The sequence below is a fragment of the Lates calcarifer genome, unplaced genomic scaffold (assembly GCF_001640805.2).
Source record: "Lates calcarifer isolate ASB-BC8 unplaced genomic scaffold, TLL_Latcal_v3 _unitig_1298_quiver_1001, whole genome shotgun sequence".
NCBI classification, from domain to species: domain Eukaryota; kingdom Metazoa; phylum Chordata; class Actinopteri; family Centropomidae; genus Lates; species Lates calcarifer.
In genome coordinates this window covers 1-23,617 of record NW_026115423.1, presented here as the reverse complement: position 1 = coordinate 23,617, position 23,617 = coordinate 1, and the positions used below count along the sequence as shown (strand labels likewise).

The window sequence follows — 23,617 nt, the reverse complement described above, 5'->3', positions numbered from 1 at the left end:
GGTGAAGGTAGGAAAATGTTTTTATTTGTTGTTTAAAAAAACAACACACACATTAGGTACAAAAGTTAAAATGATGAGAGCAGATCATAGATAGATACAGGATGGACTGATCGTGCTGCAGGCACTAGCCAGCATGTGCAGAGTTGAAGTTCTGTGCCTGAAGGGGATGAAAGAAAACAAGCTGTTAATTCAATACACTTTATATATACCACAGACTGATAGATTCAAGCAAGTGGAGACATTTTGTTTTAGCTCCCACCTGCTTAATTACAACACTATAATGTAGTTATGAGCACATTTTCCAAATACTAATGTCTCTCTATTAAGCATTTTTAAAATCATTTAATTGCTTAGAATAATTGTATCATAGTCTTAGTCTTTGGAAAATGTGCTCATAACTACATTATGTGTAGGGTGGGAGGATAAAGCAAAACGCCTCCTAGTGGTCAAACTTCTGCCATTGTCTTTGCTGTGGTTTGTTAAATGTCTGGAACAAAATCATCTAAAGTTTCTTACTTCTGAGTTGAATTTGTCTATTTTCAAACTAAGGAAAAATGCTAAATATTCTCTACATTACTGAAACATAATAATAATAATATCATTTGATACATACATTTAAAGGTTTAGACTTTTTAACTCTTATTTGTTAGACATTTCTTGAAGGTTTTAGATTTACTTGTTATGATTAGTTTTAGACTTAATTTTTTTGGCTTATTATTTATTCATTAAAGGTTTTAGACTAAATTTTGCAGCTACATTGTGGAAAAATACAAATTAAGAGTAATTAAAACTAATAAGTTAAAGCAGCTTTAACTTGGTGATGTTTGTCCAAGACAACAAGTTTTAAAGTGTCAAACTGCAGCTGAGATTATGAGAGAGGCAGACTGAAAACAATGAATGAACACTGACCTCCTTCATGTCGGTCTCTTCTCTCTGTGGTTTGCTGGTTGAAGTTTGAGTCCTATGGAGAAAATTAAAACCAACAAACATTAATATAAAGCTGCAAATGTTTAAACCATCAAAATAAAAACACTGATAGTTTCTAGGTATTGAAGTTCAAACAATGGAAATGTAAAAGACATTAAATCCATAAAGAAACCAGTGTGAGGGTTCATTGTTACTAGACTAATCAGACCTAGTTCAAGAATTAGATTTGATTTTTACACAAAGAGAAGTAGTGCTCCTCTGTCCATCAGTCCCTGACATTCACAGAGCAGCAGTGGATGGAAATGTGCATTCCTTAACATTTTTTCTCCTGCCTCTGTCTGATCATTGATAAGACTGGAGTTATTGTCTGTGCCTTGTTAGATTTATCAGTCTGTCTGTAGTAAGAAATTACAAAAATGAGAGGAATATGGCCTGTAGACAGGTGGTTGATTTGTTATTAGAAAATAAAAGTAACAAAGCCAAAGTACTGCAAACTAATGTAATAATTATTGACAAAATAAAAATAAACTTTTCATCATTAGCAATGATTAATGTGACTTCTGTCTTTTCTTTAAAAAGCTTCCTCAGTCAAGCAGTTGCACTTCAGCATTTCACAGTATTAAAGGATATAAACCTAGAATTTTTAAACTGAAAAACCTCTGGATCATTAGCTGCTGTTAATATTACATTATGTGATATATAAGAATGTTGCTATATTATATATAGCCTATAAGCTAAATTCAGTCAAAGTAATGAGTCCTGCAAGGTTTGCTGTGTGGACATAAACCCCAAATTAGCTGTAATCAAATAGACTGGATCAAGGACAGCTGATTTAGCCAAACACAGGAAGATATGAAAGCACAAAGCTCTGCTATACTCCACAATTCTTATGACTGAATTTAGCCAATGGTCTGAAAAGTTCAGTCTTTCATGAAACTGAATCCAGTTTATAGCTGTATACTTTGTTAGTTCTTGTTGATAAGAAACCACTGATATCTTTGTTGTATTATTTCAGTTTCTCAATAAACATCTGATACATTAATGTTAATTGTGTGTTTTTCATTTGCAAAATATGACTGAATATGGTGCCTGAGCTGATGTCTACCTGTGTCATTTCGTCATATTACATGTCAACATATTACTTTGTAACTTGCTGTCTCAGCACTTTGGGAATCAAATCGTCTTTGGGAATCAAATCAAATCAAATTTGTTTTTTCAACAAAAACGTCATTATAGTTCTACACCACAAAGTCGCAACACTCAGCATCCACAATGTGAAGCTTTACCTGGATGAGGAAGTAGCAGACTGAGCAGTGGAACATCATCTCTGTCATCTCACTGATGAGGCCTCGTCTCCAGCACACAGATGCACGTTAACCGCATCTTGCTTTGCACCGTGGGCACTAAAATTCACAGTGAAAAGAACATGTAAACAACAGAACTGAAGAGGATCATTTTGTCCGATTTAATCAACTACACTGACACGTTTTGACTGCCAAGCCTGCAGTCTTCATCAGACGTGCTGCTGAAGCTTCCTGTCAGCTGACTTATGTGGACATGGTCCTACCTGTTACCACATAAGTCAGCTGACAGGAAGCTTCAGTAACATTCCTGAAGAAGACTGCAGGCTTAGCAGTTTCAACAAACAGAAAAAACCCTATTGTCTATAAGAAATGAGTGAACTAACTAACTATGTAAACCAGTCTGCATGCCAATCTTTCCACAGTTCAAATGCTTTCTGTTTTTACATTAAAGTGAAATCGTGAACTTGTCCAACATCTTTTTTTGTTTTGTTTTTTTTAAGCATGTTTATAATGAAGAGTAACACAACTTTACCTCACAATGAGTTGCAAGTGACAGTCCCTTCAGGTGAGAGTCCCATGTGTGGCCACTTTGGAGGAAACCAGAGACCACTTTCCATACAGGAGAGGCTCTTGTACTCTTCTGGCTTGCACCCATAACTGTAAACAGTACACAGAAACAAAATAGTGATTATTAACTTTATGTTAATAAAAGCAAAATCAAAGTTTAGAGAATAATACTTAACCTTAAAACAGACTTGTGGCTCAGAACTCTGTTTTTACTTCTTATGAATTTTCTGACGATGTGTCAGATTTATCTGGTGTCCATGTTTATAAAACCAACTCTACCTCCAGCAGCTACAGCAGTAACATACTTCCGACACAATGATGCCTCAGTATCAATCATCTTATATTGTCACATATAACTATAAATATCAGACCAATAATATACCAAACCGGTACTTTTACTTTAGTGCTTAAACTACATTTTGCTGCTTATAAACCAAAGAACAATTTTTCATTCAGGACTTTTACTTGTCATGGGTTATTTGTACATTGCTGTATTGGTACTTTTAATGAACTGGATACTTTTTCCATCACTGCTCAGAACTCAGCCTAATTCAAAGTTTACAGACATTTATTGTCAGAATCACATCTGCCTTATCCAACTACAATAAAGTAAAAAGTAAAAATTTCCTTCATAAACCTTTAACATATATTGTCCTTAACTCAATTTCAAACAATAGAGATAACATATATGTTTAATGATTGCAATCAGTCTCTACTAGAACACAATTAACAATGGAAGTGTGATTTGTTTTTTGCATGTTATGGAATAATATTCTAAACAAGTGGTTTGCAGGTGGACACATGACAGAGGGTCAAGAATGCAGGAAAATGAGAGCAAACAACTTCTGTGTGCTTAGATTAGAATAATGTAACAGTATCTGTGTATGTATATGTGTGTGTGGGTGTGTTTGTGTTTTCAGGTCAAACTGACCCAAAGACCATATGAAGGATGTAAATGTGTGTGGTATAGTAGCATGTGTGCTCAATTTATTTATTTTTTTTTTGTTTGTACATGTTTATCATAGAAAATAAGCTAAGGCCATTGAGTTTCAGGTAGAAAAAAAATATACTTGTATCATTTTTCTTCTTGTAAAAATTTAAATTTGACCCAAATACCATACAATTGTTAATACAATTTATTTACCTTGTCAATCATGTAACATCTCAGTGTCGTCCTCTGGGTTCTCAGCTGACTAATGGAGATGCAGTGAGGCCTCTGGACCTTCCTTGTTGATCATCTCTGGACTTCATCTTCCTCTGATAGATGCAATGCCTCGACATGGGCTTACCTCTCTGATAACCGAGGTTAACTGTAGGAGCCCGGTCTACAGACACAGCACTGTTTAAAGCCTAAAGAGAACCATAATAAACACTTGTATCAACAGGTTGTAATGCACCATAAATCACAGAACAGAATAATGATGTGGCCCCCCCACCAACATACACATGTCACACATATGCCGGGTGGCTACACCAGTGTCTGATATTCTGAAAACGTTGCCATGTTTAGCATCTCAACTAACACCATGCATGTAGGACACAGACACAGAATACACACAACTGTATGAATGAGTGTCAATATTGATTTTATACATCTGTGATGTATAAAAAAACCACTGCTGTGATCACCACTATCCTCTTGCAATAGGACCAGCTGGATGGCAAAAACAGTGCTAGTAGTACCTCAAAAGTAATTGAAATAATAATAAAAAAAAAACTACTGACCATGCCAAAACAGAAAAGTTTTGAGTGAGGAAAAGAAGGGTTCAATTCTGGCTTTACTGGCAGAGGGATACAGGTTGCTTCCATCCTTAAAATTTGTAAGATGGCAGTTCATAAGAACAAGGTCAAGCAGCAGACTTTGGGGACAAGAAAGCTACAGGCTGGCAGAGGGCGAAAACGATGGGATGACCATCAACTCATTCGAATGTCACTCAGCAACTGCAGGATAACATTAAGTGACCTACAAAAAGAATGGCAAACGGCAGCTGGGGTGAAGTGCACGGCGAGAACAGTTCGAAACAGGCTCCTAGGGGCAGGGCTCAAGTTGTGTAAAGCTAGAAAAAAGCCCTTCATCAATGAGAAGCAAAGAAGAGCCAGGCTGAGGTTTGCAAAAGACCATAAGGATTGGACCATAGAGGACTAGAGTAAGGTCATCTTCTCTGATGAGTCCAATTTTCAGCTTTGCCCAACACCTGGTCATCTAATGGTTAGACGGAGACCTGGAGAAGCCTACAAGTCACAGTGTCTTGCACCCACTGTAAAATTTGGTGGAGGATCAGTGATGATCTGGGGGTGCTTCAGCAAGGCTGGAATCGGGCAGATTCGTCTTTGCAAAGGACGCATGAATCAAGCCACGTACAAGGTTATCCTTGAAGAAAACTTGCTTCCTTCTGCTCTGACAATGTTCCCCAATTCTGTGGACTGGTTTTTCCAGCAGGACAATGCTCCATGCCACACAGCTAGGTCAATCAAGGTGTGGATGAAGGACCACCGGATCAAGACCCTGTCATGGCCAGCCCAATCTCCAGACCTGAACCCCATTGAAAACCTCTGGAATGTAATCAAGAGGAAGACGGATGGTCACAAGCCATCAAACATAGCTGAGCTGCTTGAATTTTTTGCACCAGGAGTGGCATAAGGTCACCCAACAGCAATGTGAAAGACTGGTGGAGAGCGTGCCAAGATGCATGAAAGCTGTGATTAAAAATCAGGGTTATTCCACCAAATATTGATTTCTGAACTCTTCCTAAGGTAAAACATTAGTATTGTGATGTTTCAAAATAAATATGAACTTGTTTTCTTTGTGTTATTTGACGTCTGAAAACACTGCATCTTTTTTGTTATTTTAACCATTTGTCATTTTCTGCAAATAAATGCTATAAATGACAAGATTTTTATTTGGAATTTGGGAGAAATGTTGTCATTAGTTTAAAGAATGACAAAAAATGTTTATTTTACTCAAACACATCTATAAATAGTAAAATCAGAAAAACTGATAATTTTGCAGTGGTCTCTTTATTTTTTCCAAAGTCTTTTAAGTGGGATCAGAGAGCAAAGGTAATTTTACAGTTTTACCACCAGAGGAAAAAATAGTACCTTAATTAAGAGCAGACACAATCTTACAATTAGCAGAAGAAAAATATCTCTTCTTCTTCTATTTTATACAAAAATTAAAAAATTAAAGGGTTTGACCATGTCACTCTGATGACCCTGGAAAGCTTACTTAAATGTGTCTTCAGCTTCAACAGCAACTGTCAGGAGTAAGGACGCCCACTTAATCATATACACATGTATTCAACTTGTGTTGTGCTTTACTATTTTTTTAAACACTCTCCAGGTCCACCGGTGAATACGTGTCGGCCACAGTAGAGCTCAGTGACCTGATAATAGACTGTCGCCTAAAGATTTTACACCACTGGATTCACAGCAGGGAAAACAGTTCAGAAAGGCCTTAAGCGGTGTACACAGGTACAGTACATGCACAGGTGTGACCCGCTATATCAAACTTTTTTTGGTTTTTGGTGTTTGCAGGTTCAGCAGTGACGCGGTCAGGGAGTCAGACACAGATTACAACAGCATCACAGAAAAAGACATCACAGCTCCAATCCCTCCAACACAAGGCTGAACTGAATTAGAGAGAAACACGTTACAACTGCATCTGCCATAGTTAACGTGTGGCAGGATGTAGGAACGTTTAAAATGAGCAAAAATCAAGTCAAGTTATAGCACTTTAAACTCACTTTCTGCCTCCTTTAAAAATGTAAGATTGGGATAGTTTTTGTCAGTCAAATCTGGCAACACAGAGAAATCGATTAGCACCTGCGTAGGAAAAACACACTCACCCGTTTGACGCCATTATTCCACAACTTCTCCAAGACTTCAGCAAACAGGCGGTTAAATCCTCAACAGACAAAATCTCCAACTGGCTAAAATGTCAAAGAACAAAATCTCCAAAAATCAGGCAAAAAAGTATTTTGATTCTGTAACAATACAAATGATTAATTTAACATGTCTCTTCGCCTCTGGGTCCAGCAGGTGCAAACAATTAGAACATTTTTTCTTTTGTGTTTTTCATTGATTTCAGTCATGCTGAGTTTGTGCAGGGTCGCCACCTACTGGCAACTCTATATCATGACACCAAAAAGAAGCAAAGGTGATGGAGTGATGGGATAAATTAATATAAATATGGAGGGTTTGGTATAAGCTCTCCCCTTGTATTGGTATTATTGTGTGCGTCATTTAGTAATAATAATTAACAATTGTAGGAAATCACAGTTGAACTGTAAATCAACACAGCAGTGGAAAAGGCTGCTTTTACTGAAGAAATCCTGTACTATAAGAACTATTCAGACCCTTCACTTGTTATGTCAATACTCTGTTAATGAAAGTCCTGCAAAAGAATGAAAGTATAATCAAGAAAATCCACATAAAATATTAAAAGTACTCAAAGCAGAAAAGTCTCCTGTGAGTACTGTATTTTTATACACTACATCATTACATTAATAGTCATGCACTCATGCAAAAGCAGGACTTTGCTGCTGAGCTGGTTGAGGTGCAGCTCATTGGACTATAACCAATGATTATTTTCATCATGAATTAATCAGATTATTTTTTATTAATCCGTTTAATGTATAGTTTGTAAAAATTCTGAAAATAGTAAGATATATCTGGCATTTTTGCAGAACAAGGGACTAAAATATGATGATCAAAATAGCAGTCATTCGACTCATTTCAGCTGCACTTAAACATACTGTTGGGTAGTTAATTACTGATCATTTGTATGCAGAAATCTTTAGAGTAACTCAAGTTGTGAAATAATTGTAGAGCAGGAAAAAAAGCATAATAAGCATAATATTTCCCTCTGTAATGTAGTAGCACCGAGCCACAGCAAGATTTTAATCCATTACTGTCTGACAATCAGTCCTCTGTCAAATGAAAAACTGCTGGTCTCTGTCCATTGATCAAAACATCAAGTGATGCACGTTGCATCTTGTCAAGAGAAATTTGAACAAATGTAATTTGATTTATTGCTTTTAAGAGTCTGCAGTGTTTTACCATACTGAAACTGCTCAGCTGCTGTTGGCACAAGAAAACACTGACGTAGACAAAGAGTGGATTTGGGTACTGGCTTTAATGTTGCTTAACAATGAGGCTGTCTATAATTAAAGATGTGTAAAATGCAGCACCTCAGTCTTTGTGCTAAGGCAGACTAAGCAAGTCATGGAATACCTACTGAATCCACAGAGATAAAATTCATATCCATTTCTACAAACTGTCTACATGTACATATACAAACAATTGACAAAGGAAAAACCTTAAAAATGAGTGACAGTGCCACCATCCACAGGGCACCAGGGGTCACTAAAGGATTTGATGAGTATGAAAAAGATGTGAACCATATCCTGTGGTCTTTGCAGTCACCAGATTTCAACCCAGTTCAAAACTATGGTAGATTTTGGCCTAACATCTTAGCGCTCTCCACCACTATCATCAAAATACCAAATGAGGGGATTATCTTTTAGAAGAATCCCTGCAGAATAGTTTCAGAGACTTCTAGAATCAATGTCAAGGAGAATTAAAGCTGTTCTGGCTGCATGTGGTGTCTTAACATTAATTAACATTGCTAAGACACTTATGTTGGTTTTGCCTTGTCACCTGTCTTTAGGTCTACCTTTGCTTTTTCAAGTAAATTTGTCCCTACTTTCCACCAGGAACCACAACACGATTCCCTATTACATACACACAAATCAAAACGATGAATTCTCTAGTCACACTCCATGCACAAAAGCAACATGAGTGTCCCCTCATCTGCAAAAGTCTTTTATTTAGTCAGTTAAACAATAAACAGTAAAGATGAATAAACTACCTAAATCCTAGTCTGATATCAAGGCAAAAGACAGTAATCAGGTTTTTATTGATCTCTTTGTTGGATTACTGCACAGAATTTACTTTAAATAAATAATGTGTTCTACATTCATGATACAAAACTATTTACATGAGGAAAACATTTCAGAAGAAAAGAGCAACACTGTGGATCGTTTAAGGATTGTTTGAAATGTAAATTCTGGGAACAATGGGCATGCATGTATAAATCATATTAGCAGAAATGCTGAAGTTAAGACTCACTGAAATATGTCATTTCAATAAAATAATAATGACACAGTTAACACGCATTCACACCGGGAAACTGCCCAGTACAACCACAATGTGAGCTACTGACCACTGAGCAGCCCAACTGGATCAGGTCAGATGAAGTGTCTTGCTCAGGGGCACTTCAGTGGTAGTAATATAGCACTTCCAGTCTGTATTGAATGGAGTGTGGTCAGTGTCTGGAGTAATCCTGGTCCATTCAGGCAACATGAAAACAAAAAGAGGAAAAGGGTAAAAAGGATGAAGAGGACATACACCTTCATCCTGTCCACTCCACACGAAGGGCTTCTCAAACCAGTTAATAGGAAGATACCCACTTACTTACTAAATGTAACTACTCTGTGCATCGTCCCATCTTTGACTGCAGTAAATATTACTTTGGTGACACAAACAGTGTAACATTTTCTATATTCCCCTTTAATGTGTCCAAATTCAGTGCACATTTGAAGGAAATTTCTGAAAAGTGAGCAAAAATTTAAAATAACTTAAAATGCTGGCAGTATTCGAACCTCAAAACAAACAAAGCACAACTCTCACCCAGTTTTTAGAAACAATTAAATGTGTAGGATTGTTTGGGAAAGAAAATGTATAGTGGTTAACAGTATAACTTCTCTGAGAAAAATGAGCATCATCTCACAGAAAAACCTCTGGTAACTCTGGATAATTAATTCCTGCCATTTAATTTCTGTTTCGTACATAATAAATTTGAAATTAAATAATGGAAACACCACAACCTGAACATTTCAACCTCCATGAAGGAGGATTTACTGTGGGATTGTTCTATTAGACTGCAGTGGTTTTAGCCAGGTGTACCCAATAAACTGAACTAAACTATATATTTTTGTGGTTTTTATGATGTTTCCATTCTGGTGTTTTTATGTCTGCCCAGCAGTAGTTACCAGTACGTTGATCCACTGGGATTCAGAGTAGATGTACAGAGCCCGTCTGTCTGTCCGCAGCACCATGACGTTCTGCCCCCGCAGCCTCCTCATCTGCTTCTCTCCATCTGCAATAAAGATCTGGAGACAAACTGGTATAAGCCTGAACACTACACACTACACTTGAAAATCTATTTTTCAATTCTTCAAGGCAACTCCTACGACTGACTTGTAAGTCTGCCTCTTCACTTTTCAAAATAAAATGTACATTAAAAAAAACAGCGGTCAACCTGTGTGTTAAACTAACCGTCTGGACTCTGTCCAACAGTCGCTCTGGGGTTTGACCCTGTGAACAGCTACATTCGGCTGAAGGACCTGGTTTTCCTGTGTCTCCCTGAAGGCCTGGTAGGACGTACACTGCAACACAAGGTATCAACAAATCAACAAAATGTGATTCCCCTACCACCTGGCCAGGACACCTGTGTGGACACAGACATGGACCAGACAGTTTGAATTCCCCAGTGTATCACCGGCAGGTGACAGAGAAAGAAGAAATAGTTCTTCTGTACACTGATGACTTTATTTTGTTATACAGTAAAATAAACCCCTTGTCCCCATATGTCGACGTAATTTTTTTTTCAAAAACTCCCTCCTGTTCAAAGACAAGGTTTAGCTTTTATACGAATCAGGTCCTACTGATCCAAAAAGCTAGGAGAAATTAAAAATGCAGACAAAATCAATGCTCAGGTCTTCAGAAATGAATCTCATTTGGCTCCACCTTCCACACAGAGGTATCTTCCTGCTGTTACAAACCTTGTCCAGGTAGTCCAGGATCCCCAGTCAAACCAGGTAGTCCTGCTGGACCAGGATGACCCAGCCTCCCTGGAGGTCCACGAGATCCCTTCAACCCCTGCAGACAGATTGATTCATTCACTGAATCATCATTGGTTGACCAACCCTTTACAATCAGCTGCGGTAAAACGTTGAATTTAGGCCTGAGACTAGAAGATATTACAGTTATACTGCAAGCAGACATGCAGAACAACATTATTCCCTGAGAGATGCGTCTCTGGGGTTTTATTTATCAGACACAAAACAGAGCTGCAAAGATGCACAAAACATTTCCTGCAAAATAGAATCTACTTTATACCGTCTTAAAATCATGCTCTAAATTACACATTTAAATCAACACATAAATGTACAAGAAAGTATTGTTCAAACTTAAAAATGATCAGTGATTAAATGATCAGTTCCCTGCTAGAACTGACACCATGTACCAACCGTGGTTCCTCTGCCTCCAGGTTCTCCTCTGGGTCCCTGCTCACCCCTCTGGCCTGGATCACCCCGCAGACCTGGGTCGCCCTGGAACAGCACAGCACAGCACAGAACACCATGTCCTCACAGCTTTACTGTACATTCACCAAGTTCTTGACTGTATTTTATTTTGAACTTATCACATCGAGCTGCCCTCCACCTTCTCTCCAGATACTCCAGCGATGCCACGCTCACCCTACAAGAGACACAGACTGATTTGTACAGTTTGTATAATTAGATTAAATTCTGTCACATTTGCAGGCACAGGAAACAAAAGAAGAGACTCTGTCCTCACCATCTCTCCTTTGGGTCCTCTCTTCCCTTTCTCACCTTTATCACCCTAAAAGATAGATATAAATAAACAGAAAAAAAAAACATTAGATAGAGGTGGCTCTATAGAAATACCAGTGGTGTTTGAAGTGTATAAACAGAGAGAAGTCGTGCAGCATAATCGTCACTTACCCTGAATCCCTTGCGTCCCTTAATGCCCTGCAAATACACACACACGAGTGTGATGAGTTTTGAGATTTTTATGCTACCATTATTTTGCACACCAGCCCACAGTAACATGCATTTTCACTGCTCCTCACAGCAGATAATTGCCATGCTGATATGAAGTAAAATAGCCATGCTCGATCCAGGGTCAAAAGCGTCACTGTACAGTGTGGAAACATGGTGACTGTCCTCATTTATGAGTTACCAAAAGCTGAATGAATGCAACACAAACCCAAGCTACGATGTACCTTTATCATCCCAGGAGTTCCTATGTCTCCATACAGACCCCGCCAGCCTCTGTTGCCCTTCTCTCCCTGTGGAAATGATTATATATCACAGAGTTAAATCTAACCCTTTATATGCAATAATGTACTGTTTTTTGACTCAATACTCTAAACATTTTTCAGAGTAGTCATCCTAACAAGGTCGCCCTGTAAAGTTATATTACACCAGTGAGTCTTTCAGATTCGAGAGCTCTGCATGTTAGTGTGTAAATGTTTGTGGGTTGACAGACTGTGGATTGTCTTTCTGTGACCTTTTCTCCTGGCGGACCCATGGCTCCTTGTATCCCTGGTTCTCCCTCTGGACCCTTCACACCAGGTAAGCCCTGAAATACACACAGCACTTTGACACAACGTAACTTTTCTTCTTATGATCCAATGCTTACACATTAATCTTTGTCTAGAAAAATAAAGGCAGATAGAGAACATGTAGCAAGACTAAGGGATTAAATGTGGTTTGTGTGTGGTTGTATGTGTGTGTGTGTGTGTACCTTAGGTCCTCTGGGTCCTCTGCAGCCCTTTAAAACACAACAATGATTACATTTTAGTGAATATTGTTTTATTGTATAACATTATTTCATTATATAAAAAAAGAAATGAATGAATGAGAATGGTGATGGTGGCCTCAATTTTGGGGATTTCACTTTTTTAAATTACACATGCAATTCATTAAATTATAAGTTTCTTGTTTTTTGGTCCCAAAAAGAAGCAGAATTCATAACAGAGATCTGTCGTACCTTTTCCCCTTTAAGTCCTGTGATGTGCTCTGTTATATCAACCTGGAGAGATAAAAATAAATCAGAGTAGTTTCGTTTTTTAAGTCATGCATGTGAAACACTTGGATGCATTTTAGAATTGGTTTGTTAACACACATATAAAGCCCCTGTGTGCAGGATCTGAACTGGACACTGCTTTTGATAGTATCATAAAAGACACTGTGGTACACAACAGTGGATGTTTGTGTGTGTGTGTGTGTGTGTGTGAGAGAGTGTATTCATCACCATCAGCTCTGCTTTCCGCTTGATTGGAGGAAACAAAGGGGGCGGAAGAGGAGGAGGGATGAAGACTTCACATTTTCGAGCTGACCACCTGTTTCTGCTCGATGGAAATCCTACAGGCAGACACGTGTAAACACACATAAAACTCTGAAGTGACTCACTAATCACTGACAGTTACAGCACGTTACTCTGTGTACCTGGCAACAGAAGCTTCACAGCCCTATCAGATCCACAGTCATGATAGATAATGGTAAAATATTACTGCTCATGTTCATGGAAAGAACAACTTTGACTTGAACATCTGGTTCGTACTCACTGGTTGTGACAGACGGAGCAGCCGTTTGGAGGCCGCTGAGCAAGGCAGTCCATCCCAGAACCAGCTGAGTCAGCATGTCCTCTTGTCCTGCAACAACTACATGTTTAAATATGTCTGTCCAAGTACTTTGATTCTGAACTGTATGTCTTTATAATACAGCAGATAATTCATATTTGCATGTATGATTGACAGGTCCAACTTTTTACCTGGTTTCTGTTTTAATATTATATTATATATATCTGTCTAAAGATTTGAACCATCATTTATTATCCCTCAGCGTCAACACTTCAATCAAGTTCTTCTTGTGCTGGAGAATGTGCAGACATTTCAAACCATTCCTGACAGATTGTACAAACAGTGACAGATTTTTTTTAACTTGTGATTGTCAGTGAGGTCCCTGAAACCTTTACCTTTAACTCTTCTGCCTTATTTCAATTTGAAATTGAACTGCTGTAGTAACAGGTGGAGAGGAGATCATCTCACCGACTTCAAATGCAATTTCACTTGTTTACATTCTGTAGATTTCACAACCAGAAAACTTATTTACTCCTGAAATAAGGCAGACACAGATTACTCCACTGTAATCAACAAGGAACCAGTAGATTTTTTTAAAGTCCCCCAGTAAACTGATTAACATTGATTTAAAGATCATTAACTCACTTCTACATTAAAAAATCATCCCTAAGAACAGATAAATGAAGAGGCTAATCAAACATGTACTACAATCAATTTGATTGAATCATCTATAAAACATATGAATGTTTGGAAAACTAACCCACTCAAAAACATGTTGCTGCATCTCAAGATTTTTACCCTGATCCATAATAAATTGATCTGTTGTATTTTTCATTATTGTCCTGACTGTGAACCCTGGCACAGATTCTGATGCTTGTCATGGTTCAGATATCAGATCAGGTTTAAGACTGTGTGTTCACATGCATTATGAAGTATGTTGTGTGTCTTACCTCAGCACCGTTTCCTCTTCCCAGCTCTGTGTGGACGCTCTCGTTCCTGCAGTGGGGGGATGTCTGTTAGAGCTGCTTCTCTTCCTGGTCATCGTCCAGCAAGAGCTGGAGCAACAATCTGCTAAGCTTGCACGCTGAGTCTGACTTATCTCAATAAACTGTGGAAATGCAACGCAGCCCCTGGCAGCGCTCTGCAGGAATAATCAGATAATTACTTACACACTGAGCCAAGGAGAAGCCTGCTTATCAGGCCATGCGGTAGAGAGGGAAGCAGTGAAAGGAGTCAGTTGCACCTTCTGTCATACTGTATTATATTACCATTACTGTATTTCCCTTTACATTCTTAGGCTTTTAGCCAAGTTTCTCACACCAATCAGATTAGCTTATTCTAATTCTATAAACCCAAGTGTTGCTGATTCAGAGACCTTACATTCAACAGCAGAAAAATCTATGACAGGCCACCATGAGCAAGATCAAAGGTCAGCACCATATCGACACTTCATCAACACTTAAAATAAGTTAAATACCACATAAATATGTGTGTGTGTGTGTGTGTATGTGTATATGTATATATACATATATACACACACACACACACACATATATATATGCATTACCACATTGACTCAATTTCAAATATCTTCCATGGATTCAAAGTCTCCTGCAGAAATTCTATCTTCAATGTTTTGAGCTCTCCGTTTGCTGAAGTGATGTAATGGTGTACTTCAGGGGTGTGTCAGTACACTATGACATCACTGCTGGGGGTGGTTAATATTACAGGCTGCACAAACCTGACTGACAGTGCAGTGAGTTTCCCCATTTTCACTTCAATCTGACACACAAAACTGTACGCAAAATACCACTTGTACAAACAAAACTACAAACAAAAAAGACACACATGCTTTATAGTGGCTACCTCCCTCCTCCAAGGAGGTTGTTTTTACCCATCTGTTTGTTTATCTGCAGGATTACACAAAAAGCACTGAGGTGATTTGCACCAAACTCAGTGGAGGGATTAGGAATGAGTCAGGGATGAATCCACTGAATTTTGCTGAATATCCAGGAATTTTCCTTATCGATTTTCTTAACATTATGAGATAGGGCATTTTCATCGGTTTCTCAGGAACTAATATACGAAGACATATAGGATTGTTTGGCCTTGGCAGAAGTATGTACTCTACTCTGGCATTGTGGTATAATGGTGTGTTGTGACACATTTTACCTTTATCAAAAAATTGCAGCTCCTGTGATAGCAATATTGCATTTGGCCATATTGCAGTGTATATAATATTTCAGCCATAGAGCCTACTCATCTAATTTGGAATACACACCTGCAGGGGGGAAATAATTACACACATTTAATCTGTCACAGCCACAGAGCCTTCAGTATCATTTAGTCAGTTTATAGCAGCCTACCAAGAGTACTGACTTCAAACAGTCTGAGTCTAGAAAATCATGTTAAATGAAGGGAAACAAAGAATACAGGTATTTAAAAAAAAACAAACAAGAATTGGATTGTAGAGCTCCTTGCTTCTTTCTTCTATGACATACCACTTATACAACACACCTTTCTATTTAAGACAATCAACTCCTGTCTTAACAAAAAAAGTCCAAATGTCCCTCAAAGTCAAACAAAAAGCTCAAAACTGTAATTGCGCTTTAAAAATCATTATCAATTTTGCCTTTTATTTAAGAATTTAAGATCACAATTAAAGACTGAAGTGCAGATTGTCTACTACCATCTACTGTGTGTTTCATTTAATTAAAAATGCGACAAGACATGAAAGTGAGATGACAGAAAAGGATTAAAAACTAAAAAACATGTCAGTGCTATCGTACATTTTTGTAAACAGGAACATGGAGGAATGAAGTGACATAAGAGAAATCATATGTACAAAATTGGAAGCGTTAACAGCATGTGGAGTTATTATTCTTCACCTACATTCGTAGTCTCACATCAGTCCCTTAATACAAAGTCTACAGAGGACAACAGGAAAATCCTTGTTGAGACTTCACCTATTAAAAATCGTCATCTTTTGACACAGCTTAAAAAGTGTAACTGTGCTTCCCTTTGAGTGTTTCTTAAAATCGTCATAACTCCCCAAAGGCTCAAGCTAGAGAAGAAAAAAATCTGCTCCTAGCATTTATTGAAAACATCTTTAGCCAAGAAGAGTCAAAGGTGAGGAAAGGCCAAAGCTGAGTTAAAGCCATAAAATCCTCCTTCGCTGATTTGACACGTCCATTTACACAAAGCCTGGGTGAATAAAAGAACATTTTATCCTGAGTCACAGATTGTTCTTGAAATGGATCAATCTTAGTGCCTCATAGAGCCTGTACAGCTGTCTGACCCAGCAGAAGCAGTAGTCTCCTCAGGATCTGCCGTCTGGCAGAGGCGTGTTTGCAGCTCTACAACCACGCGCCTCATCATGCATCCTAACTGATCGTGCATCTGGACGAGCTGCTGCGGCGAGCAGCGACTGAGTTCAAGAGGCGTCATCCTGCAGGTCAGAGCCTCCACCTCTGACAGCAGCCGTCCTTCGGGCTGATGATGTTCTCCTCCTGCCAGCGTGTCAGGTGTCTGATTGCCATAGTTGTCCTGCTGTGGTCTCCCGTCTGCAGGAACAGGTTCATCCACCAGCTCTGTTGCTGCAAATAGAGTCTGTTTTTAAGGTACTTAAAGTACAAGTTCAACATTTTATAAAAACATCAAATTGTCACTTATGATTATGTGCCACAACCAAGACATACTCCAGCACATAACCCACCATAAAACCAAAGTGTTTTAAGTTTCAGTTTTCACAGAACAAGGCTAATTCCCATTTAATCCCCACATTTTTCTCATCTTTGAAAACCCAAACTTAAACTGGCTGAGGAAGCCTTATTACTGAATATGCAGAGTTTTTACACACCTAATGTCTCGGCTGAGGTCTTATCCTCCTCATCCTGGTTTTGAGGGGCACTAGTCTCCTCCAGTTCAGAGGTCATCATCTCGGTTTCATCAAAACTCTTCAACTCGTCACCACCTCGACCTTTACGCTAGAAGATGATAGTGCAGGTGTCAAATACAAGAATTTCATCTTTATATACTGTGCAGAATTTGTGTTTGTCTTATCGGATCAGTCCTGTTGCTGCCCTCCATCCCCTGGCATACCTGCTGCTCATAATTTTTAAGTGCCTTCTTGACATTGGAGATTTTTGGGGAGCGAATTGGCAGAGTCTTGATTTCATTGGGAGTTAGAGCACTGAGGTCACCGACCGTTTTGATGTTTCTGGCTCGAACAAGCTGCCCAAAACCACGAGACCTGACAAGACAATTAAAAAAAAACAAAACATTCTTTTCATTTAAGCTTTACGTAGATTTTAAAAGGAGCAATATTAGAATAAATACAAAACATTTTTCTTTCATCAGCTCTGTGTTTTACTCACCACATGTTGGAGGATATCTGAGGTAGCACAGCTTCTACAGGTGCAGAGCAGCCAACCAGGGCAGGATAGATACAGTCTTTGGAAACAGGTCGAGGCTCTTGGCTCATTTCAGAAATCTACAAAAATAATAATATCTACCATTAGGCTTGATAGTGGAGTCAGGAAAAAAGTGAGCTTAGCAGACCTCTGTAGCCCACCCCTAATCTCTGGCTGGAGGCTTGAGGGCCAGCAGCGCCACCATAACACACCAGAATCTAAATCTGTATTACAGGTAATGGAAGTAACCAGGTTCTGACAAGGAAGAATTTGTCAGAAAAAAAAACAATATCTCTGGTTCTGTTCCTGTCAATCATTTATCTTGCAATCATTGGAGTGCAAATGCTAAATCAATGGTGCAAGTCAAATGTGCAGCAGCTTAAGAGCTAAAGATATTTCTCTCAGAAGTTGGTGGAAGACAAATGAGAGCAAATATTGGAAATCTGGACAGAAGCACAACTCTAAACAAATGCTTATGTTGCCCCAGGACTGTATGTCAGCTTATTTGAGTTCCTCTGTCCCAAAGTGTCCCAACACCCCCAAAAATGGTGACAATGATGAATGTTGATTTGTCATCTCTGTGCATACCAGGCATTTCTTGGAGCTCTTGTAACCTGGACTGCGCAGATTTCTGGGGCTCAGGATCAGCAAGCCCTTTGTTGGAGTGGTGACATACTAGAATAAAGAGCAGATGACAAGTCATGGTCAATCAATGCAGCTCATTTGCAGAAGAAAAAGGTTTGGTTCATGTGGGTCTGAAATGTGACAATGTTAGTCTCATCCATACCTTGGGCTGTGGGATACTGCAGACTTTGGATCTTCTGGGGGAACTGGTTCTCAGAGCAGGGCTGCGACGATCAATGTCATCTGCTGTTTCCTGCTGCTGGATCGGATCAGCAAAAGACACACGTCTGGACTGTAAAGTTAAAGGAGAAGATCATCCATATTACAAACTCGTATAAATATTTTTATAATATTAATAATATTATTCATAAATAATATTTTGACAAGTTCAAGCACTGTCTCTTACTTTGACAAGAGGCGAGGGAGTCTCCTCCTCTAGTGGTCTCTTCTGGCCCTTCTTAAGAATACTAGTAGAAGGGGAGGCTGAAGGAGACCAAGTTCCTCTAGTCCTGCCACTGCTGGGGCTTTGGCCAACATCTGACCCCATGACAGCCCCCAGGTCCTTTTGCTTCACTGGAGAATCCTGAAAAACATCTTTGCTAGTAGATTCTGCAGACACTGAAGCATCACAAAGATCAGTCAGAGCGGCATCCAGGTTTACTACTACATTGTTCTCAGTGTTGGCTGGCTGAGTTTTCTCTTCATCCTGACACTCCATAATCTTGGTTTTACCGTCTTCATCATTCTCCTGTAGAGGTGTGATCTCTTCCTCAGTGCTGCCTTCTGTGTGCTGGTTTGAGGCAAACTGTTCATCCTCCTTTGAAAGTTCATTTGGACACCCTACCTGGTTCTGTGGAGAGGAGGTATCATCTTGAGCCATGTCACCCACCAGAACAGCTGGATGTTCTTGGTGGTCTGAATCAGAACCATCTTTAGGATTTTCTTTAACACGGTCCTCAGATTCAGAAACGTCTTCAGCTTTGTCCTCTGAAGACTCTGAGACCTGAGGTTTCTCTGTTGTCTCCTCAGGAGGTGCTGGTGTGTCCACAGCAGATGGGTCACTGAACAACTTTTCCTGAATCTGTTCATCACTGATCCCAACTGGCTCAAGCATTTCCAAACCCCAGTGTTACTCTCTTGTGAAGAAGTATTGTCAATGTTTGTTTCAGAGTCTCTTTGCCTCTTCTCACGAGGTGACACACTGCTCCTCTCTGTGTCGTCAATCTCAGTATGCTCTGGGGCAACGGGCTCAACCTCCATTGGTGACTCTTTGTTTATTTGCTCTGCAGGGTCACCTGTAACCTGGAGTGATTCAGAACCCTGCGAATCTTGGCTTTTCTGTGATTCTTCTAAATCCGTTACATTTTTTGCTTCTATGCTTTGCATATCTGTTCTTTGAGAGGCATCAGCAACGTCCTTTTCTATATCGTTATTGATTCTGTTTTCTTTAGAGTCAAGGGTGAGAGGACTTGGAAGAGAAGCTCGAGGTTTCCTCCCTCTCTTTTTGGGTATAGGGAGATTTTCTCTGACCTCAGAGGATTCAGACTCTGAGGACTCCATATTTGGTATTAACGGTTGAGAAGACCTTCGTCTTGAGTATCTGCCCCTGCTTTGGGAGGACTCTGCTGATCCAGCAAAATCTAATGACTCAGAGCTCTCTGGGGTTGAGCTAGGACTTGATTTTGACAGCCCTTCTTGTGCTTTGCTCCTCCTGGTCCTACCTCCAGTTGTGACCTCTGCCTGACTGACAACTGATCCAGTTGTCTGAGAATTAGACCGACTCTGCCTTCCTGATGAATTCTTACGGTCACTTGTGTCTTCAGACTCTGTTGCCTCAGATGAAGCTTTGCTTCTTCTGGATCTACGCAGAGACTGGCTATCAGAAGACAAAGGTGTGATCACTTGAGAGTCCTCCTGGCTAAGGTTGTCATCAGTACTGTCTTTTGTCTTGTGTCCGTCTTTGCACTCTGATTCATTCATTGACTTGTTTGTTCTGTCTTGAAACTCGTTAATTGGAGAAGAAGCGAATACTGAAGAATCTTTTTCCTTTTCGGTCTGTTCTTCAAGCTCAGACTTTTGGGATGTTTCAGGGGAGGGAGTGATGATCTGAGAGTCTCTCTTAATCTCATTATCATCCTTTTTTGTGTGTTCTACAAGCTCAAACCCCTGAGATCTGTCAACAGTTTGAGGCAAAGGGTTGACCATCTGAGAGTCTCTCTTAACCTCATTATCATCCTTCTCGGTCTGTTCAACAAGCTCAGACTCTCTGCCACCAGTTTGAGGGGAAGGAGTGATCATCTGAGAGTCTCTCTTTAGGTCCTTATCCTTTTCAGTGTGTTCTACAGGCTTGTGTGTGGCAGTTGGGCTAGACTGCTCTTTCTCATGCAAAACTTTTTTCTTCAGTCCGCCTTCCACGCCAGTCTCTAATGATGTTTTGCTTCGCCGACCGCGCCTACCCCGTGATTGGCTTTCATAATCAGACTGTGAGTCTGGGTCAGTCTGGCTGGACTCTCTACTGGACTGCTCTCTGGTGCTTCTCCTTCTGGGTTCAGGATTATCAAGGAACTCCTCTGAACTGCTATACAGTTTGATCTTCTTGTGTGCTCTACCCTGCGAATTAGTCTGGCCTGTCTCACTCTTGTCCCTCTGAGCCCTTGTTCGTAACCTCTCTCTGCCACTGTCCTCCTCAGCAGCCTGCTTACTTCTTGTGTTTGGTCTGCTTTGTGTTGAACTTGACTTTGGAGAATCACTTTTAGGTTCCTCTCCAGAACGTCTCCTTTTTGACTGCACATATTTATCTTCCTGTTCCTCAGGGCCCTCTCCCAGGCAGCAGAGGTCTCACTCTTTGGCGTCCAGACCGTCTGGGTTCACCTGGCGAAGTCTGAGTCACAGACGATTGAGAATCATCCAATTCTTCTTCCTGACTTGATGGTTTCATTTCCTCTGATGTGGAAGCCATTTTTGTACTCTCCTTGGCCTCCACTTTGGTCTGGGTGTCTGGGATAACATCTTCATCCTCTGTTGTGTCACTGGGCAGTCTCTCAGTCAGCCTTACAGGCTCACTTTTTATCCCAGAGTCTTTAGGTCTTCGAGGGGACTCCGTGGCATTGCTCACAGGACACTGGGAGTTTATTTTTCCTGTCTGACTGGACTGGGAATCTTGAGAGTCTGGACCAGTGAGTGTCTGCGAAGACTGATAAGAGGATGTCTTGTTGTTTTTAGAGAGTTCTTGGCTTTTGGAGGTCTTTAAGAGGGGACCTGTGAACTTGGAAGCACTGCTGGGGCTGGCAGGCTTCCCCTCAGCATACTTCTCCAAAGTGATAAAGGACTGACGGCGACTGTTGGATTTCTGAGGAGTCCCTGAGACCAAATCTGAAGAGCCAGAGATGTTAGGACTTGAGCCTTCTTTAGACTGAATTTCAATATCTTCTGCTCTATTGTCACTCTTGGTAACATCCTCCATGGAAACATCTGCTGACTCTGGAATCACCTCTTCCTGCTGATGGTTTTCTGTCACGTGATCTGCTTCTGGGCTGGCATAGTCTTGAGTCTCTTTTGTTAGAACTTCATTGTCTTCCTCATTTTCCATATCTTCCTGAGGAACCTGGAAGAAAAAGTAACTACCTATGTCAACAAATATGCACATAAAAAAGATTTCGGATCAAAGCAAAAAGATGTTTTTTTTTAAGTGTGAATATGTACAAAATGCAAGTTCTGTGATATATCAAATTACACAATACAAGAAAATGAAGAAATCTCTGCACTGAGAGCTTATTATCAGTTTGTCAAATACCATTCAAATCCTCACTGTGTGCTGATGTGACAACGTAAATCAAAGTGCTATGATTAATAGAAAAAGGTAAATGGGAGCAGAAGCCAACATCATCAGCTCATGTCACGTGCTGCCCTTATGTTTAGAAAATGCAGCTCCACAAACTTTTTGCCCCTTTGACTGTATTGTTTTGCATATGTGCACATTTTTCCCCCCTTTAAACTGTCCACATACAACATCTCCCGCCAGCCCAGTGTATTTTGCGTCACTTCATATTATATTCTGATTGGTTGGTTTGTGGAAGTAGGTCGTTGCAGCAGTCACACTGTGAGACCTTGGTCCTAAATTTCTGATGCTGCTTGAATGTAGCCACAGGCAGTCTTTGGTCAGAAAAGCTCCAAATCAGCCATCAGTGGACGTGTCTCTCAGTGTTATGTAACGACCACAGATTTAAATCATCAGGCAGCCTGAAATATAGGATAAATATATATGATAAAGGGGGCTTAAATATACAGAAGTCATCATGTTAACAATTCAAGACGATGTTATATGTTATACTACACAATCTTAAAAAAAGCATGTTGTTCATTTATTGTTTTATCAAGTACTACAATAATAAAAAAGGAGCTACTGCAATTGATTGCAAAATTGTATAGCGTAACAACTGCCCCCAAAATCTAATCAGGATGCCTCCTGGGGACTTCATGGGAGGTAGTGTGAGCATGTCCAAGTGCAAGGAGGCTCTGAAGCAGACGCAGAACATATGGAGAGATTACACATCTGGCCTGAAACCAGCTCAGGATCCCCCAGGAAGTGTTTGTGGTTTGGTTAGAAAGATATCCGAGAAACCATGTTTTTGCCTGCTGTTAAATTTCTGGTCAATGAACGTTAAACTTCACTTAAAACTTTTTGCATGAACAGACTGAAAAGAAATCCTCGCTTTGGTAGTTTGTGTCATATCCTGACAAATGCTTAATTCTGAAGATACAGTCCTGCCACTGCCTTAATTGAAGCTCCAAATGATTTCTGTAATACGTTTTTAACCTGGAGATGCTACAGATGATTAATACAGACTGAAACTAAAGCTGCAGTTAAGCCCAAAATAGATGAGAACTATCAGGTGCTGAAAGTAATAATGTACAAGGAGTTGTTTTATTCATGAAAAACAGGACAAAATGACCCCCCCCCCCGGGCTGTGAGGGATGTGTGTTTCATTACCTTGCTCGGAGCCTCTTTGGTAACCTTGTCAACTTGTTCTGTTGGCAGTTTGTCCCTGTGGGAAAAAATGGTTCATTATGTGTATTCTGTTTTTTTATGAGAGAGCAGGGATTTATCCTGATTTTAGTAACAGATGCTCAGAACTTACAAAGAGTCCTCTTGGCTCTGAGTGTACTGAGAGAAAACTGTTGTATCCAAAGAAGCATCAAGGTTGTTGTACATGGCTGGGATGTCAACCCTGTGGCCAAGGAAAACATTTCACTTCACACAACTGACAACATGGACACTTTAAATGTATTTCATTAAGATGGTCAAACAGACAAGGGGACAAATCTGACCTTTT

The 23,617-nt window shown here is 39.8% G+C and overlaps 2 protein-coding genes and 1 long non-coding RNA gene across 3 annotated transcripts; all 3 read right to left on the bottom strand.

Moving 5' to 3' along the window:
- Window positions 1-11: 11 nt before the first annotated feature.
- LOC127139334 (uncharacterized) lies at window positions 12-2,489 on the bottom strand. Its single transcript, XR_007809515.1, has 3 exons — window positions 2,214-2,489; window positions 910-961; window positions 12-157 (listed from the first exon to the last, which is right to left on the bottom strand). It is a non-coding gene; the product is annotated as an uncharacterized LOC127139334 (long non-coding RNA).
- Window positions 2,490-7,931: 5,442 nt separating this feature from the next.
- Window positions 7,932-13,309, bottom strand: LOC108888100 (acetylcholinesterase collagenic tail peptide). Its single transcript, XM_018683918.2, has 14 exons — window positions 13,234-13,309; window positions 12,921-13,030; window positions 12,657-12,698; window positions 12,411-12,437; window positions 12,174-12,245; window positions 11,887-11,952; window positions 11,606-11,632; window positions 11,439-11,483; window positions 11,304-11,339; window positions 11,111-11,191; window positions 10,643-10,739; window positions 10,137-10,246; window positions 9,851-9,970; window positions 7,932-9,141 (listed from the first exon to the last, which is right to left on the bottom strand). Exons 1-14 carry the CDS (start codon window positions 13,307-13,309, stop codon window positions 9,124-9,126), a joined length of 927 nt encoding a protein of 308 aa, XP_018539434.1. The 3' UTR covers window positions 7,932-9,123.
- A 2,246-nt stretch (window positions 13,310-15,555) lies between these two features.
- LOC108888102 (telomere-associated protein RIF1-like) lies at window positions 15,556-23,534 on the bottom strand. Its single transcript, XM_018683919.2, is given in 11 exon segments — window positions 15,556-16,844; window positions 17,108-17,234; window positions 17,350-17,500; window positions 17,625-17,740; window positions 18,249-18,335; window positions 18,448-18,576; window positions 18,691-19,407; window positions 19,410-21,107; window positions 21,109-21,888; window positions 23,275-23,329; window positions 23,423-23,534. Coding segments are annotated over 11 exon segments (4,266 nt in total). The 5' UTR covers window positions 23,497-23,534; the 3' UTR covers window positions 15,556-16,512.
- Between the last annotated feature and the right edge of the window lie 83 nt (window positions 23,535-23,617).

Coding starts and splice junctions, on each gene's coding strand:
- LOC108888100 (XM_018683918.2), bottom strand. CDS start 13,309: ATGCTGACTCAGCTGGTTCTGGGATGGACTGCCTTGCTCAGCGGCCTC. Junction 12,246..12,410: donor GAGGACCCAGAGGACCTAAG/GTACACACACAC, acceptor TGTGTATTTCAG/GGCTTACCTGGTGTGAAGGG. Junction 10,740..11,110: donor CTGGAGGCAGAGGAACCACG/GTTGGTACATGG, acceptor ATCTGTCTGCAG/GGGTTGAAGGGATCTCGTGG.